Source organism: Phlebotomus papatasi, chromosome 2 (genome assembly GCF_024763615.1).
Source record: "Phlebotomus papatasi isolate M1 chromosome 2, Ppap_2.1, whole genome shotgun sequence".
Lineage (NCBI taxonomy): Eukaryota > Metazoa > Arthropoda > Insecta > Diptera > Psychodidae > Phlebotomus > Phlebotomus papatasi.
In genome coordinates this window covers 53,864,710-53,882,263 of record NC_077223.1, presented here as the reverse complement: position 1 = coordinate 53,882,263, position 17,554 = coordinate 53,864,710, and the positions used below count along the sequence as shown (strand labels likewise).

At 35.3% G+C, this 17,554-nt stretch overlaps 2 protein-coding genes across 5 annotated transcripts in view; one reads left to right on the top strand and one right to left on the bottom strand.

Moving 5' to 3' along the window:
* The window catches only part of LOC129801718 (rhodanese domain-containing protein CG4456), an 887,636-nt gene that overhangs the window by 567,879 nt on the left and 302,203 nt on the right, over positions 1 to 17,554 (top strand). The window lies entirely within an intron of this gene.
* LOC129801686 (aryl hydrocarbon receptor nuclear translocator homolog) lies at positions 42 to 13,813 on the bottom strand. 4 transcript variants are annotated; one of them, XM_055846961.1, is made up of 10 exons: positions 13,668 to 13,813; positions 12,800 to 13,358; positions 8,655 to 9,149; positions 8,435 to 8,585; positions 8,257 to 8,369; positions 7,899 to 8,019; positions 7,722 to 7,830; positions 7,510 to 7,642; positions 797 to 1,036; positions 42 to 728 (listed from the first exon to the last, which is right to left on the bottom strand). In XM_055846961.1, exons 2-9 carry the CDS (start codon positions 13,320 to 13,322, stop codon positions 819 to 821), a joined length of 1,863 nt encoding a protein of 620 aa, XP_055702936.1. In that variant the 5' UTR covers positions 13,323 to 13,358; positions 13,668 to 13,813; the 3' UTR covers positions 42 to 728; positions 797 to 818. The 4 variants fall into 4 exon arrangements, with proteins under 4 accessions (XP_055702936.1, XP_055702933.1, XP_055702934.1 ...); XM_055846958.1 differs by having other exon boundaries at positions 7,510 to 7,645; positions 13,668 to 13,799; XM_055846959.1 differs by having other exon boundaries at positions 42 to 1,036; positions 7,510 to 7,645.

Below are 17,554 nucleotides of genomic sequence, written 5' to 3'. Positions count from 1 at the left end.
ACTTAATTTTTCATTTGTATTTAACTTAAAAAAAAAGAGAATTATCATCAATTTGTAATTTATATTATTTTTTGTAACAGTATATTCTCGTACATAAATATATTTTAATTAAAGAAAAAAATGTGTCTGATTTCTTTTTTTTTCGGTCAAGTGCTTTAAAAATGCAAATAGGAAAAAATATTAAAAAAAAATACTTTTAAATATTCTCTAAGTAGTAAAAACCTAAAATTAGAGAGAAAATTCATTAAATTAAATTGTTGGAATTTGAGAAAAACTAACTTAGCTATTGCAACGAAAATTTTCTTCATCTAATTTTCCATTATTATTTTTTCTCACTTAAAATATTGCCCTTACGAAATATTTATATTCAAATATAGTCGCACTAAAATACATTTCTATCATTTTTTTTTACCAATTTTAAATTATAGTCCTTAAATTCTAACTACATTTATGTTGCAAAAAATTGAGACTTAAGAAATTTATCTTACTTATTATATTAACTAATTGTCGTTATCATTTCTTTAAGGTAGTAAAATGCATAAACTAATATTACATTACTAAAATTGAGAGAGAAGAGGGGTCCTTAATTTTATCATTTTTCTCTTTCAATATTTTTTTCTCATATTTTTCTTGCACTCTAAAATCCAATCAATTGTGCCACTGTTTTTTTTATTTTTTAAGTACTCAGACGAAAAAGGGAAATAATTCCCAGGAGAGCCAATAGAGATCTTCGAAAGCACAGAAAAATGTAGTTAGGAAGATCGTGGTAAAAGATAGGAAAAATAAGAGGAAAAACCTGCAAGATCCTCGTTGGGAGTTCATTCGAAGGGCGTCGTGAACATATTAATATTGAGGTCCTCAAATGAAGTTGTGCCACTCTGATCCAGCATCTGCAGCATATCCGAGAGTTCCTGACCTTGCGGTTGTCCTTGAGGATTGTTGGGTGTCACAATGGACACAGTGTGGGCAGTAGCGGTTGTAGAACTCGGTCCTGGAGGTTCAGGCTGCTGACTCGGAGCTTGCCAGCCCCAAAGATCTGAAAAAATAAATAAATTTTTGTACACAAACCTTAACTAACATTGCTTAATTGTTTCCGGACGGAAATATAGCACAGGTGAAATTAATTGCCGGAATCTTATATATAAACAACAAAATAATCATTTTGGAGAAAAAACTAGTGTTAAGCCCAAATCAACTTATTGTAGGTGAGATTCTTAACGTGAGCAAAATCTAAGTGTATGTAAAATTCGATTTGATGCTGGAATTGATGCTGATTTGAAGTTGGAAGATATTATTCAGCAATATTGGATCAAATTTCTGAAAAAAAATCACGCTTTCTATTGAAATCCGAATATCTAGGATTTGGATAATTAAAATGAAATTTGGATTTGTAGTAGAATTTTATAGAAAAAAAAACAATTTTCGGCGTATTTTACACCACGTTTTTTCTAGTAAAATAAGTAGAAAAAATCTACTGTTAAAGTACGAGTTTTATAGTGCTATTCAAATGAAGAACGATCATGTTTTTTTTTAGAACTTTACTATTCTCAAGTGCTTCTGCTTTAACGGCTTTTCCTTGTATGAAAAGACATGAATCTGTCGGGTGACCACTAAAATTATATCTGAAAAGTGTTGAATACCTAAAGATGTACTGGTACCATTTTTCGAAGTCTAAACCACCCACCCGGCAAATTCTGCAGAATTCTGCAGAAATTCGTCAGATTTGAATTACTAACTGCCGAAAAATCAGCAGAATTTCTGCAGAATTTTGTTCTAAGGTGGATCCGATCGTTGTATGAAAATTCTGCAGAATTTTCTGCAGAATTTCTATAGAAAATTTTAAAATTATCGGCAGAAGTTCTTTAGAGTATTTAGATGATTTCTACATTTCTTCTACCCTTTCTAATGTTTCTAAACATTATTTTAACTACATAAAAATATGTATTTCAATTTATTTAAAATTCAATTTTTATTCAACAATTTTACGTGAATACTCTCTTTTTTTACAATATTATTATAATATTATAATGCAATATTATTAAATCAGCAATAATAGAAAATACGAAGGGGAAGGATATACAGTGCTCGCTTTGTAATCCGGATGATTGGGAGACAATATGGCAGATGTCCGCTTCGTAATCCGGATGATTTTTTTGAATTTGTTCAACGTCTCGTAAATATAATACAAGTTTTTTTTCTAGAATTAGAATGAAAGTTTTAAAGAAGCTTAAAATGACATAATTAGAGAATTCTACGCTATTATACTTCATTTATTAAACAAAAACATCTCAGGATAATTCATTTTCATTGCTGAACACATATGCATACCCGACCTCAAAATGATTTTAAATTTAACCGTCAGAAACTCGTCTGGATTACGGCGATCCGGATTAGAGAGCGGGCACTGTAGTTAGAAAACACGAAAGAAATTCGCGATGCTCACGAAGTCGCACGACTATCCCGAAGCCACACGAAGTATCGGATTGAATGGCAAGAAACGTTAAAATTTCAAAAATACAGAATTGCAGATCGAAGTTTTGCTGGGCAGTTGTATAATGTCATCTTCCAGCAGGAATATGCGGGAATTCACAAAAGAAGGCTTGTAATGGAGTGATTCCAGGAGAAAGAACTGCAAATTTTGGATTGTCCAGTAATTTTTGCTGGCCTAAATCTCAATGAAAATCTCTGAGGCATCATTACAAGAGAAATTAACGCAGCAGTTAAGCAATATCATACAGTAGTAACTGTGGAGGAGTTCAAGAATGCTACTAATTGCGCATGGAGCAAATTAAGCTAAAAATCCTTCACAAATCAGTCTTAAATGTGGCTAAAAGACTTATTTTTGCCATTATGAATAAGGAATTAAGTTCTAATTATTAGAATCACTCTCATTTATCAGATTTTTTCATTTTTATTTTTAAAAAAAAAACGGCATCGTCCCTATTTGAAAAAATATTAGGTCGATCCAACTTAAGTAGAGGAAAATTTTGCACCTTCGTAACGTCGCAGGTTCGTAAATGTTGATTTTTTTCAAAGTTACTAAATGAATATCATCCATGCTCATATATTCTAATAGCTAATCCCATATCTCACATTTCCTGACAAACTTGGGAGCCTAGGCCTTTTTTCCTGGGTTCTAGAAACAAAAATAAAAAATGGGCCTAAAATCGTAATTCCGATGTGTATTATTTTATGCATTTTTTCACGCTTCAAGAGTGTTTTCGAAGAAAAACAACATTTCAAGTTATAGAGGGTTTATCAGGGTTAATATTTACCGTGAAAATCTTTCGCTTGAAGGGGGTCGTTTTTGTGGGCGGAGGAAAATTCACAAAGATTGCCTCCTCTGCAGATACGTAAAAATATCAGTCAAAATTATTGACCACCAACTCTGAGAATTCCAGACTGTTTTGAGTCATACTGTGCATGCCGCTCTGGATATTTTGACTCATCCAGAGATTCCACTGAACAAGTTGACAAGAAAATTGTGATATTACAACATTTTTCAAGAAAATCTTGAAGAAAAACACGCACTTCCACAGCAAAGTGGAGACTTCATCAGATGTTTTGTTTCGCTTCTGTCAAATCAAACATTAAGCCTAAATCTGCTTATGGTAGGTGTGATTCCTTCATTGACCATACGGAGCGTTTTAAGCATTTTTCATACAATTTGCCTTGTTTTCAAGCGGAGTTGTCCCCATTAACTATTAATCACTGGTAATTCTAAGAATCACTGATGTTCAAAAAGTGTTCTGTAAGACAGATTCGAAGTATTAGAGAAATTACGAGGATTACAATAGGTGTGATTGCTGCTTTCTGATTTGTGCAGAGATAAAACTAGACTGTTTATGGTAGATGTGATTCTTTTATTGCCATTTCGATGTATTTCGAGTATTTTTCATCCAATTTTCCTTGTTTTAAAGTGGAACTTCCCACATTTCATTTTAAATTGGTGGCTGGTCAGTTTCGAAATCAGTTATATCCGAAATATGTTCTGTAAGACTGTTTGGAGGTGTCAGAGAAAATCCGAGGATTACTATAGGTGTGATTATAAGAGAATCACACCTAACCGAGCTCAGAAAAAATGGTTTTCCGAGTGTCAAAAAACATGTGTTAGAAAAATAGCTTAAAATTGATTTTTTAATGCGTGATACCTCCTAAATGTGATTATGAAAGAATCACACCTAAAATGGTGAAAACAAGTAGATGAAAGTTCCATCTAAGTAGTGATGCCCAAATTTTTGTGTCCGGTGTACTGTTTCCGGGGAAAATGAGGCCTACAGAGGTTGGAAAAAATGGTACGAAGCAGAGTTAAACCTGACACATTCATAAAAAATGCTACTTGATTTTCATTTTCCTGTGGAGGAAAATCCAAGGTCTTACAGGAATTTTGTGAAGCAGAATTAGGAAACCAATAAGTAAGAGATTTTTTTGATATAGTGATATAATTGATTCGGTGTGTGTGGGGCATTCAGTAAAAAATCTTAAATCTTGAACTCCTTTTTTAATACGAACCTGCAAAATCTTCCCCTACACACCACCCACTTATAGATCCGTCCCTATTTGAATTTTGCTCACTGTATTGCCATATCGATTAAAAAAAAGAAACAATAATTTATTTAATATGGCATTAACATAAAATATAATATTGAATTGTTCCATTACCTTACAAGTATTCATTTCTCAAAATTTATTACACATATTTTACAGAAATAGTTTTCAAATTTTGTAACGTGTATTCATTACAAATGTTTTTAAAATAAATACTTATGAATTTATGAATGCTTTACATGTATTTTTACGATTTTTATATATTCTTCACGAAAACTGTTTACAGATGCTTCACAATCTTTACAGAATTTGCTTACAAATGCTTTACTTCTGTATTTATGTAAGGTATCCTTGAAAGCCATAGAAAATACATAAATAGTATTCTTATGCCTTACAAAGTAAGGTTTAAGCGGTCTTCAGACAAGAGGTTTAGCCCAGTTCACGAAGGTCTCAAAATCTAAAATAACGAGCAATTTTATTTCTTTTTGAGAACCTAATAGGTTATTTAATCTTTGATAATTCAATCCTGAAGTATAATTCTGTGATTGATAAGAAATTGGAGTAGTAAAGCCATATGACTAAAGGCTAAGCCTTAGATCTGAAATCCGTATTACGTAGGTGACAAAAGCGTGGTTTTACAATGTTAAATCCCTATAAGCGATAGTCATTAGTAAGCCTAACATGAACTAACGTTAGAGTTATGTAAAGCATATTTCGCTGCTAGAGGCTGGCCAATTATTCAACTTTGACCTCCTACAACTTGGGTTAGAAGTGTTCGAGATACTTATTTGATTGAGAGATCTAAAGTGGAGCTTTATAAAATGATCAAATCCGGACTCCAATCAAAGTTTATTACCATTTCGTCAGTTAAATCAGCATTTATCGTAACTTCGTTTTTGCGATTTTGAGATACATATTTGGAATCAGCGTAATTTTGTTTATTAAACGCATTTGTGAAAAAGAAACTTTTATAAGCCCAATAAAAATTATTTTAAACAAAAATGATCGTAAGTGCCCTTAATTAAAAAAAAATTTATCAGAATTTGTCGTAACTTCCATTTTTCGGGAAGTTACGACAAATTTCCATACAAAATTTTCAATAATCAGCATTTGCCGTAACTTCTTTTGCTCACTTGCGTGGCTTGTATTTTGCAGTAAAATTGCAATATTTCTCAATAAAACGTTTATAAACTCTTCCAAATATCGAAAGACAGTGCGAATAGTGTAACATGAAATCATTTTAATTTAATATTTGCGAGAAAAAAAGTGAGAAAAAATCCCTGCCCATCTGTCATTAATTCAAAACAAAACAGGCGACGTGGCGCACAAAATTTATTCAATAAAACTTATGAAATAAAAGCTTAGGGACAGGGATAACAGTATTATTGACTAATTTAGTAAAATAAAGGCGCTTATTATCACTAGAATAATTCAAACCGATATAATGCATTTTAGAAAATTGTCGTAACTTCCAGAATCTCCATACATTGGAAGTTACGGCTTTATAAACGATGGAAGTTACGATAAACAACATATTTCTCAATATTGCAGCTTTTAAATATTTTTTTTAAAGATTTTCTCGAGTTAACTTACAGTTTATTAGTGCCACTTTTATTATTTTGACTCAAAAGTTTCGCATTCGGGGCTCATTTTTAAGAAAAATAATATTGAACTGAAAATTTCGTCCCCTGAAAAGTTGTTAAAAGAAAGTTATGTCAAATGCTAATTTAACTGACGATTTATTATTGTATTTGGGACAAAAAATCACTCTCGGCGAGGTCTATCTAAACTATTGGCTTAACTGGTCTAAACTTACGTTTTAAAATGGCCACTAGTTCTAATTGCCAGCCCTTCTGACACGCCTTCATCCGATTTAATCGAAGGGCCGATTAATATAATATTTCTCTGAATTTTATTGTAGCTAAGGGTGAGACCTTTCCAATGTACCCAATGTGTTTCAATGCACCCTGACCTGAGCTATAATAAAAATGTCTTGATCGTCCCGTATTATCGCTGTTTATGAAACGATTTCAATGAAATTTAGCAGGGGAGACTGGGGCAAAATTTGTCCACTGAGAGAAATCCGAAAAAGTTAAAATAACATTCCGGAAATGTTAATTTTACCCTGCAGTATTGATCCGAAATCGGTGTAAATATTACCCTTTTTAGGTGTATTGGGGGTAAAAGTTACACTTTTTTCATGTTAATGTTACGCTTAAAAAGGTGTAAAATTAACATTAAAAAATGTTGATATATTTTTACACCTAAAAAGTGTTAAAGTTATGAGAAAAAAAAGTTAATCGCACCCTCTTTTTCTCAGTGTCAAAACGGAAATTTTATTTTTTCACAAGCTATCAGTGAATCCGAATGATTTCTATTTAGCATATTCTTATAGGAAATTTACTGCTCTACCCTTTGCCGAAGTTTACTTTTCTCTATCTCAAAAGGAAATCCGCTTTCCGAGCCATTTTCCAAAATATGATTTTGTAGAAATTCTCAAAACAGTTGTGGTAAATTTTACCAGGCATGGAGTATTTTTTTGTCATTTTCTTTCGCTGTGTTACGAGTTCTCGTAAATGAAAGAAATATCCAATTGAGATATTTTGATAGGAAATTTATTCCATTATAACTTTATGCAGACCATTTTTATTATCTAAATAAGATATGTGTGATCGAGACCTTTTCAACGATGAGTTCCATCCTTCCCCACTCAATGTACTCCGATCCTCATTGAAATTCACCGAACTGTTTTTTTTTTAGTCTTTTGTACTCAAATTATTTAGATTTAGAATAGAAAATGATCAGTGATAGATAAGCCCAAAGAAGCTTATGGTAGTTGAAAGGCTTAACTGAATTTCTTCTTACGTTGGACAAAAAAAAATTAGAATTAAGGAATTGCATAAACTACTTTCAAATAGGACACGAGCGGTATTAATTATTAACAATAGCAAGGAAACTTACTTGTGTTTGGATGAGGTGGTTCCGTTGTCTGATAATTGGGTCTCAGATTCCCTCCACTCAACTGAGTATACGTTGGGCCACTCGGAGAGCGCGATGGACTCAGCTGATTATATTGATACCCTTCCGTAACAGGCTGCTGCAAAAAAAAATTACCCGAAAATCTCATAAATATTCCGAAAAAACTAAAAACAAAAAAATAAAAACTTCCGTACCTGTCTGATGGGCCAGGCTGTTGGTGCCGGAGTGGGAGAAGTCGTATTATTCTTATGGATACGTCCTAATACTGCATTGGAACTAGCCGGAGCTCCCGGAGAAGCGTACCTGAGATAAAAATTAAATTAGTCACTTTTTTTTCTGAAATGCTATTCTCAAAGAATTTTTCGCCTTACCCAACTGGCGAAGAAGACATCTCATAACCACTGTAGGCAGCCGTTGTTTGCGTACTCCCCGGACGCTGAATGTTATTCTGATTGGAAATGTGAGGAATCATTTCATGGGGATTGTACACTCCTGCAGAGATAAAATCCAATTAATGCATTTTTCTTAGATAAAAAGGGAATAATTTTATATAATATAAATGCACGGATTTTTGACCTGGTTCAGATTTATTCAATTGTATTCACATACGACGTTTCGGGGACGATTTTTCCCCTTCCTCAGGTATGAGGAATCCGTCAAAAATCCGTGCATTTATATTATATCAACTTTGAATTGACCGAATTTTAAGGAATAATTTTATGTTTTTACCACTGACAACTGGAGGATCTCTTCTATTCTGAAGAGAATAGTCCAATCCAGGTGCTTGATATGCTTGTTCTGTGGGATCTGGGGTGACATTTTCTTGTGTTGCATGGAGAGATCTGCATAACAAAACCCCTTAGCTTAAAATTATCCATGGATAACTTTTGAGACATTGAACACTTACTTTGCTGAACTGTTTGTGCAGACAATGTACTCCACTTCATCCGTATAGGGATTGAGGAATGCATAAGCCTGAGTTCTCAGCCAAATCCAATCACGATTCTTCGATCGGAAGCGATACATCACGGAAAACATCTGTCCTTTTTGTTTAAGAACTAAAGAGGAAAAAATCCAAAGAAAAAGAATAATCTTTTGGAATTTAAAACATATTCCTCAATTATTACCCTGCTCAAAATTTTCTTTCATGTGATTCTGATCTTCAGGATGAAAGAATTCATAACAGAGCTTTCCTAGAAGATCTGTTGGGGCATATCCCAGGATATTCATCACACGCTGATCGACAAAAGAGAATTTTCCATCCATCGTGTGACGCGAGATGAATTCATTCTGATTCTGAGATCCAGACAAATCTGACAAATTAGAAGTGGATGTCACCTGGAGACGCCCAATGGCCACAAGGCAACATGGGCTGGCATGGATCTCATCATCCACTTGACGATCCATCTGAACACCCGGAAACATATCAGTTGGTGGCCAATTCTTTATATATCCGGTACAGTGTACAACAGCATAATTCCTGCCATCTCTCGCTGTACCCAGAGAATTTCTCTGCTTCAGGCGATTCAAATGCCCCGTGGCCATATTCTCCGACGTGAGATTCCCAATACGCATTCGGCAGATGAAACCACGCCTGGAGCCCATGCACAATCTCATGGAAGCTGCAAAGGTATTTTGATCAGAAAAATTCGATCCCAGAAAAGCTATGAAAGCCATTGCGAGGAGACGTTGACCTAATTCAAATTCAGAATCTTGCCTTAGAACGCCTTGGGATCGAACCCGAACATCTTCCTGAAAGTGGCGAAGGATCGACAAGCGTGGACTACTAAATTGGATGTGATGGGCCCCCGCGACCCCGATAGGGATAAGCGGTTGAAAATTATGATGATGAAATTCGATTCCGAATCCCCATAAGGATTTTTCTCCAAAGCTTTCGACCCTTGGTAGGGGTCTTCTTCAGTGTGCTGAGAAAATATATTTATTTATTTGAGAATAATTTTTAACAATTTTGCATTCTCTAACTCAAAACTTACTCAATTTAGAAACTCTTAAATATTTGGAAAACGTCTAACGCCTGATTAACGCATCGCCACATTCACTCTAAAATTTCCCTGTGATATTCACTGTTTTAGTCATTTTTGACTATTTTTGATATTTTTTGCTACTCTACGAGTTGGATCTCTCACTATCGCTTTGTGTGCTGAATTCTCTGGCTTTTCTTTCTTTTTTTCTCAACGGCATCCTCCAGGGCTCATAGAAAAAAGAAAGAAAAGCCAGAGAATTCAGTAGACAAAGCGATAGTGAAAGATCCAACTCGTAGAGTAGCAAAGAAATATCAAAAATAGTTAAAAATTACTAAAACAGTGAATATCCCAGGGAAATTTTAGAGTGAATGTGGTGATGCGTTAATCAGACGTTAGACGTTTTTCAAATATTTAAGAGTTTCTAAATTGAGTAAATTTTGAGTTAGAGAATGCAAAATTGTTAAAAATTATTCTCAAATAAATAAAATATATTTTCTCAGCCCACTGAAGAAGACCCCCACCAAGGGTCGAAAGCTTTGGAGAAAAATTTGATTCTTTTAATTTGAAAGAGGAATATTTTTCTGACGACTACCGGAAGAATTGAGGAGAGCCTAAAGTTTCCATCAGACTCCAGAAGAAGAATGTACAAAATTCCTTCACCAAGATTGAGCAAGCGGCACGAAGTCTGGGGCTACAGCTAAAAATATAGGCAACCGAAAGTACAGGCCTTGTCAGCAGCAACACAGATAACATCAACAGATAGCATCGGTCTAACAAGGTTGCCGATGGGGGACTACAATTGTGAAGTTGTTAACCCCTTCGTCTACTTTGGGTCAACAGTCAAAGCCAACAACAACATCTCAAAAGAAGTGAGGGCCTACTTCAGTCTATTAAGAGTTTTCCAGTTCAGAACCTTAGGTATAAAGACTAAGCTACTGCTGTATAGGACAGTGATCCTGTCAGTCCTCATATATTCGTCTATGACGTGGGTCCTCAGCAAACAGAATTGCGAACTCTTAGTTACGTTTTAGAGGAGAATTCTACGATGGATTTTTAGCCCCGTATGTGAGGAGGTAAGATTCCGGAGCCTATAAAAGCACGAGGTGTATGAGCGCTACGGAGAGGTAACTATCGTCATGGAAAGACGCCTCAATAGGCTCCGGTGGGTTGATCATCTGGTTCGCAAGGATGAAGACGACCTAGCGTGGAAAGTCTTTAGGGACGGACTCTATGCTACAAGGAAATCAGAACGACCCAGCATCCGTTGGGCCGGCGGCGTGGATCAGGATGCCAACTTATTACGGGGGCGGTATTGGAGAACAGCGGCGCGTAACAGGCTCGAGTGACGACGGGTCCTAAGTCAGGTCAAGACCAGCAATTGGCTGTAGCGTCTGTTAACTAAGTAAGTAGTATTATGAACAAGATTATGGAGCGCAGTCGGAGGCAGAATGCGATTCGTATTGGGGATTTCATGGTGATTCATTTCTTCTTTTCAGATGATTTAGTTCTTTTTTGAATTTTCCAAAGGAGAGCTTGAGCACACATTTGACCGATTTGTAAATGTTTATGCCGAAACCGGTGCGAAGGTGAATGTGGTTAAGTCGGAGGTAATAGTGATTTCTCGACAGCGTGTACAATGCACTCAACATGCTAGTGGAATCTTATTGAAGCAGGTGGAGAAGTTTAAGTATCTTAGGGCGTTATTTACAATGTAGTCAAGCTTCTGCAGTTATGAGGGTGCATGGCAAAAGCGTGGTGAGAAAGGTCAAGCTTAATCGTTTGGCTAAATTATCGGTTTTGAAAGCTGCGTTCATTCCTATTGTCACCTATGGTCATGGACATTTGGGTAATGAGCAAAAAAGTAATGTTGCGAATACAAGCTGCCGAGATGAGATACCTCCGGACCAGAGTTGGTAAATTTCAAGAAATTTCATGAATTTCCGCCTAAAGTAGGTGGCGACTGCTGTGAAATTTCTGAAATTTTACCATCTCTACTCCGGACGGTTAAGGCAATCACTCGTCGAGATCAAGTGAGAAACGTGGCCGTTTGTGAGCAGTTGAGAGTCGAGGAGTTGCTTCTTCGAGATGAAGGATCACAACTTCGATTATATGGGCATGTTCAGCGCATGAATGAAGAAAGATTCCCTAGAAAAGCTATGCAAGCCATTATGAGGAGACCTTGACTTCGGTGCAGACCTAGAACAAGGTGGCTGAATAAAATTCAGGATATTGTCTTGGAGCGCCTTGAGATCGAACCAAATCTTATCTTATAGCGCTTATTATCTCTAGGAGACCCTTATCAGGAGCTCCTGTTGCTATCACAATTTATGAACAGGTGGTTCCGGTAGTTGAGCGAGCCCGAAATCTGGATGAAATCTTTAATTCATCCCTTACGTGGTCTGACCCTATATCACACATTAACCTGAGAGTATGGAGAGTATATTGCACTCTCTGGACTCTTTGATGCTACCGTGAAATCACCCCTCGAGTTACCCGCTTACTCCTATGAGGGCTTTGCTTATCCCAATTATCACATATTGGGCTGAGCTATTTTTTGGGACAGACAGCGAAACTATAAGACGACTATGAGTGACTTTCCACAACAACAAAAAAAATACATTTGTGGTCTCGGTCCCCGTGACGCCTAATAAAAAGAAAGACAATAGTTCATATAGATGAAATACTTTTGAAGAGTTTACAAAATAATTCACCTTATAAACCATCTCACAATTACATTTTTTCTCAAATTTGAAAGTTTTTTCAGAACGGAGGAAGTAATATAAAAAGAATAAGACGATCCTAATAATATGTTACAATAATGGGATTTGGGGTAAAATGTGACAAGTGAGAAAATTTAAAAATTCGATATCTCCCAAGATAAAAGAAACTGAGGCTTTATTTCTCCTGTAACTTAAGTGATTCAAACAATGAATATTTATCCACATTTCTTTATCCTTCCAGTGTATGAAGGATGTCATACTCTGGATCTGGAACACTTGCCCGGGAATCAAAAGGGGCTCATTCTGAATTATGTGGTCCTAATAGAGCACCTTATCTTATTAATTCAGAAATTATTAAGGGTCTTAAAGTTTCGCATTTTTCCTAAACTTGCAAATTGGTTCAACTTTGTGAGATTTTATTTAAAAATAAGAAAAGTAAACGGAAAACGCACTGAATTGCCTAGTCCTGAAGTCCCAGATTTCATTAGGTATTGAATTGGGGTTTTAGTGTACCTTCACTGTAAATTTAGTATCAAGTCAAATATACAAAATTCGTAGTCTACTCACATTGATGTCCTTCTTTCTTCACCGTTCCCGTCTTTAGATCGAGAATCCTTCCACTGTTTTGAGGCTCCTGGGTGGAAAGCTGCTCTCTCACTTTCTCAATATCATCCGGATGGACATTGTCATAGAAACAAGTTCCATACCAGTCGCTTTGACTATGATTGAGCACTGGGGATATCGAATCTGAGACATAAATAATCCTCCCCGTGTCACACGACACAACAAAGAGGAATCCATCTGCAGCTTCTAAAATCAGATGCTTAAGTTCCTGGTCAGTAAGGAATGAGGGCTTGTAGGTGCCATCTGTACTAGTATTTCCTGTTCCCCTCAATGCTTTCATATGTGCCACAGCCATCCGGAGAATCGTCAATTTGTCCGGTTTTCTGGCGAGGGCACTACAAGTGGGCACCATGTCCGAGAGTTCAGTAATGTATGCAGTCATCTTGTTGCGGCGTCGCCTCTCAATTTCACAGTGATTCTCCCTACTGGCAAATCTCTCCTTGTCCTGAATATTCTCGTCTTCCATCGTTGCCCCAAACTAGATGCTTTTTTTCTAAAGAATCTGTCAATGAAACAAAGAATCTCACTTGAGGGCGGAGTCTCTAAAACCAAAACACTACTTTCTCAGGTGCTTATACTACAAAAGTCACCACACACATCCCACCAATATGTAAAAACATCAACAATTTTCTGTTTATTCTTCACTTTTTGCTTTGTTTGGTGTTCCTTCAGTGCATTATTTTGGCCAAAATAGAAACACATAGCTTTTCGTGTGAAAATGATGACATTGACACACTCAATTTTCACATTGAAAATTTTCACTATAGCAAACATGTGATTGCTGAAATAATTACTTGATTGGTTACTATACCTTCTAATTTACAAAATTGTATAGTTTTTGTAGTGGAAAGTGATGATTTTTCTAGGTAAAAACACAAAAACATTAACTTATCACTGGAAACATTTCCTACGCCATTTTCATTTCGATGTCAACTTATTCACAGCCAACTTCACTCTGAATTTTTTATAATTGCTCAGTTTGCTTAAAACTACTATATTTTTGATTTCTTTTCTTACTTTGAGAAAAAAATGTAAAATAGTGTAACTCCATAGAGACAGAACAACATGCAGGATGTAGTATAAAAATGCTTTTTATGAGGAAAATTGCATTTTTTAGTTATTAGAAAGAAATGTCTGAGCAACCCGCGAAAATTTGTTAATTTTTGTACTCGTCGCACATGGCGCTAAAAGTGTTTTGTCACACGATTTGTCAGAGAGAGAGGAGAGTGTCCCAACCCAAATACCACAAATAATGGTGCTTCTCACGGAAAAGTGCAAATTTTGCTAGTGAATATTGCATGTATATCAAGTAAAAGTCCTCAAATTTATCGAGGAGTGTTCATACGGGGTGTCAGTGGAAACCATATTGGATTGGCGTGGAAAAAATTTTTGAGTGAAAAAAACCGAATAATAAGTGAAATAAGTGAAGTGGTGATTTAAAAACAGTGATATAAGATATTTAAGTGATTGATTGATAAAAGAAGTAAAAAGAATTCAAGAAATAAAGCAGATTTGAAGCAGGATGACACAGATAAAGAAGAGCCAAACGACGGGGAAAGCTAAGGCTTTAAAGCAAAACGTAAAGAAAGATGACACGGGTGCTTCAGGCAGTGGAACAGGATTTCAGGGATTCCCTGAGATCCCGCCTAAGGCGCCAATACTAAGGGAGAGGCAAGAAAAATTGAAATACAGAACGAATGATGGGGGCCCTTTCGTGGTTATATTTCAGGGAAAAAACTTGCAAGCAATTGAACTGGGGAAAAAAATAACAAATATAATCACACACCACAAGATCGTAAAAATTATAATTGTTAACAAAAATAAGCTGAAACTCACAACTGCAGATGCCATCTCGGCCAACAACATCCTGAACAGCGATTCTTTCAGGGAGGTGGAGGGTCTCAAAGTATTTGTACCATCATTCTATATCTTTTCTGAAGGAGTCATTGCAAACGTAGATCAAAAATACCAACTGAAAGATCTACAAGAAAATGCAAGAGCAGAAAGCGAGATCGTGGAGGTAGAGAGACTGACCAGATGGGATGCTGCAAAGAAAAAAGTAGAAGCAACGGACAAACTGAAGATAACTTTCAGAGGAACGAAGCTTCCAAACAGCATGTCGATCTACGGGATAAATCTAAGGGTAACATATTTTATCCCAATGCCACTTTTCTGCAGGAAATGTCTATCTTACGGACATTTCAAGAAATACTGTACAGGTGAGGAAATCTGTGAGGGTTGTACGGAAAAACATGTCAGTGAAGAGGAAAGGAAGGATTGCGTCAAAGTTTGGTGTAAATTTTGCAAGAATGACGAACACAAGACACATGATAAGAGCTGCAAAGAAAGGAAAAGACAGCAGACTATTAAGAGGATCATGACGATTCGTAAACTCACCTTCTGGGAAGCCCAAAAATACATGTTGGGAAATCAAGATGAAGCCGCAGAGATCGAGCAACAAGCGGAGAAGCAATCGGCGCTCTATGCTACAGTTGTAAAACTTAAAGAGCAAGAAGAAACCATTGAGAAACTGCGTTCGATGGTGGCCGAAATAAGGCAGAAAGAGTGCAATTCCGATACCAGAGGAAACGAAGACTTGGTAATTCGAGAAATTTTGGAAGTGTTGGAGGGGAATCTTAATATCCAATGATGAAAGTCCTCCAACTCAATTGCAGAAGCCTAAAACATAATAAGGATCAGATTGAACACTTTGCAAACGAGAATGAATATGACGTATTAATCCTATCAGAAATTTGGATTAGTGAAAACAGGAAAATTAAAATTAAAAACTATAGCCTTGAAGCGAATTGCAGAGATAGCAATCATGGAGGAGTAGCAATAGCAATACATAAAAATATTGTCTACAAAAGTACTAAATTAAGTGAATTCTACCCAATTGAAGCTATAGAAGCCGAGATTGAAAATGAGAACCTATCATATACAATAATATCAATATACATTCCACCGAATATTAATAACAGTGATATAAAAAACCAATTTAAAAAAATAATAGATAAATACGACTCTAAAAATAATGTGATAATCGGAGGTGATATAAATGCTCATAATATACTATGGGAAGACGGTAGTAAAAATGATTCTAGAGGTTATATAATATCTGATTTAATAATAAATTCAAGCTTTATATGTCTCAATACGGGTGATTATACGTATCAAGTGCCAAACTCATGTAGAATAAGTGCAATAGATATAACGATTGTTTCAAGTAATCTAAGCGGTAAATTTGATTGGAGAGTACTACAAGAGCCACTAGGCTCAGATCACTTGCCAATTCAGATTGATAACAATGAGAAAAGACCACCAACAAATAACATAATAATCAATAAAAAAAATTTAAAAAAAGATATTGAAGAGCTTAACATTCGCGAAATATATGACTATGAACATTACGAGGAAAACTTAGAAAAATGCATTAAAAACAATTCAATTATAATCCCTAAAAACAATAAATACGTACCTAAACACTGGTGGAACGATAAGATTAAAAGACTTTGGTTAATAAAAAATGAAAAGCAAAAACTTAAACATAAACTTAAGACATTAGAATCGGAAATAGAGAGGCGGAAAGCAGAAAGTAGGTTAAAAATAGAAATAAAAAAAGCGAAGAAGCAATCTAAAATAGAATTCTTAAAATCTATAAATAGTGATATGAGTTCAAAGGATATCTGGAATAATATAAACAAATTAAATTTTTCAAAACATAAACAGAAATCTAAGTTATTCGAAAAAAAAGAAAACGCGGAAGAATTTCTTTCAAAAAATTTCAAAAGTGAAGAATTTAAAGAAATAAACATAAAAAAAATAGATAATGTTAGTAAACTATGCTCAGAAAATGAAGTCACGGAAGTCATCAAAAATAATAAAAATACAGCTCCCGGAGTAAATAAAATATCGAATAAAATTTTAAAAATGATACCAGAAAACCATTATCCTTTAATAACACAACACATTAATAAACTTTGGAAAAATCAAGAGGTCCCTGAATCATGGAAAAAAATACAAATAATTCCCGTAATAAAACCTGGAAAAGACAAAATGGAAATCAGCAGTTACAGACCTATCGCTTTGCTAGACGTCATGGGAAAATTAGTAAACACATTTGTAAAAAAAAATCTGGAAGAAGAATTAGAACTAAAAGAGGTTTTATCAGAAAATTGTTACGGTTTCCGAAAGGGAAAAGGTACCATGGATTATATAGCAAGTCTATTATCAAAGGTTCAGGAAGACAAAGCAGAAGGAAGGGTGACGATTGCTATAATCACAGACATATCGAAAGCCTTTGATCATGTAAAGATAGAGACGCTGATAGAAATTATGGAACAACACGAAATAAGTCAAGAAATCTCAAATTGGATACATCAATTACTAATCAATAGGGAATTGATAATGTCAACGGAAAAAGAACAAATTAGCATAATGACCAGTGAAGGAGTTCCACAGGGATGCAAGCTTAGCCCAACGTTGTTCAACATCTACACAACAGAAATACATGATCTCAACAATGAAGAATGCAGAGTATTGCAGTATGCGGATGATGTCACTCTAGTGGTTAGCGGAAATACATTGGAAAAAGCGTATGAAAAAGCAAATAACTATTTAAACCAACTAAAAAATATATTACATACCCTAAACTTAAAGCTAAATAACGAAAAGTGTAAACATATAATTTTTAACAAA

Bases quoted from the DNA above. Each gene is read 5' to 3' on its own strand.
- LOC129801686 (XM_055846959.1), bottom strand. From the start codon at position 13,322: ATGGAAGACGAGAATATTCAGGACAAGGAGAGATTTGCCAGTAGGGAG. The intron at 8,586-8,654 runs GTAATAATTGAG...TTTCCTCTTTAG, and splicing joins GAAAGAAAATTTTGAGCAGG to TTCTTAAACAAAAAGGACAG. The intron at 7,831-7,898 runs GTAAGGCGAAAA...TTTTTATCTCAG, and splicing joins ATGTCTTCTTCGCCAGTTGG to GTACGCTTCTCCGGGAGCTC.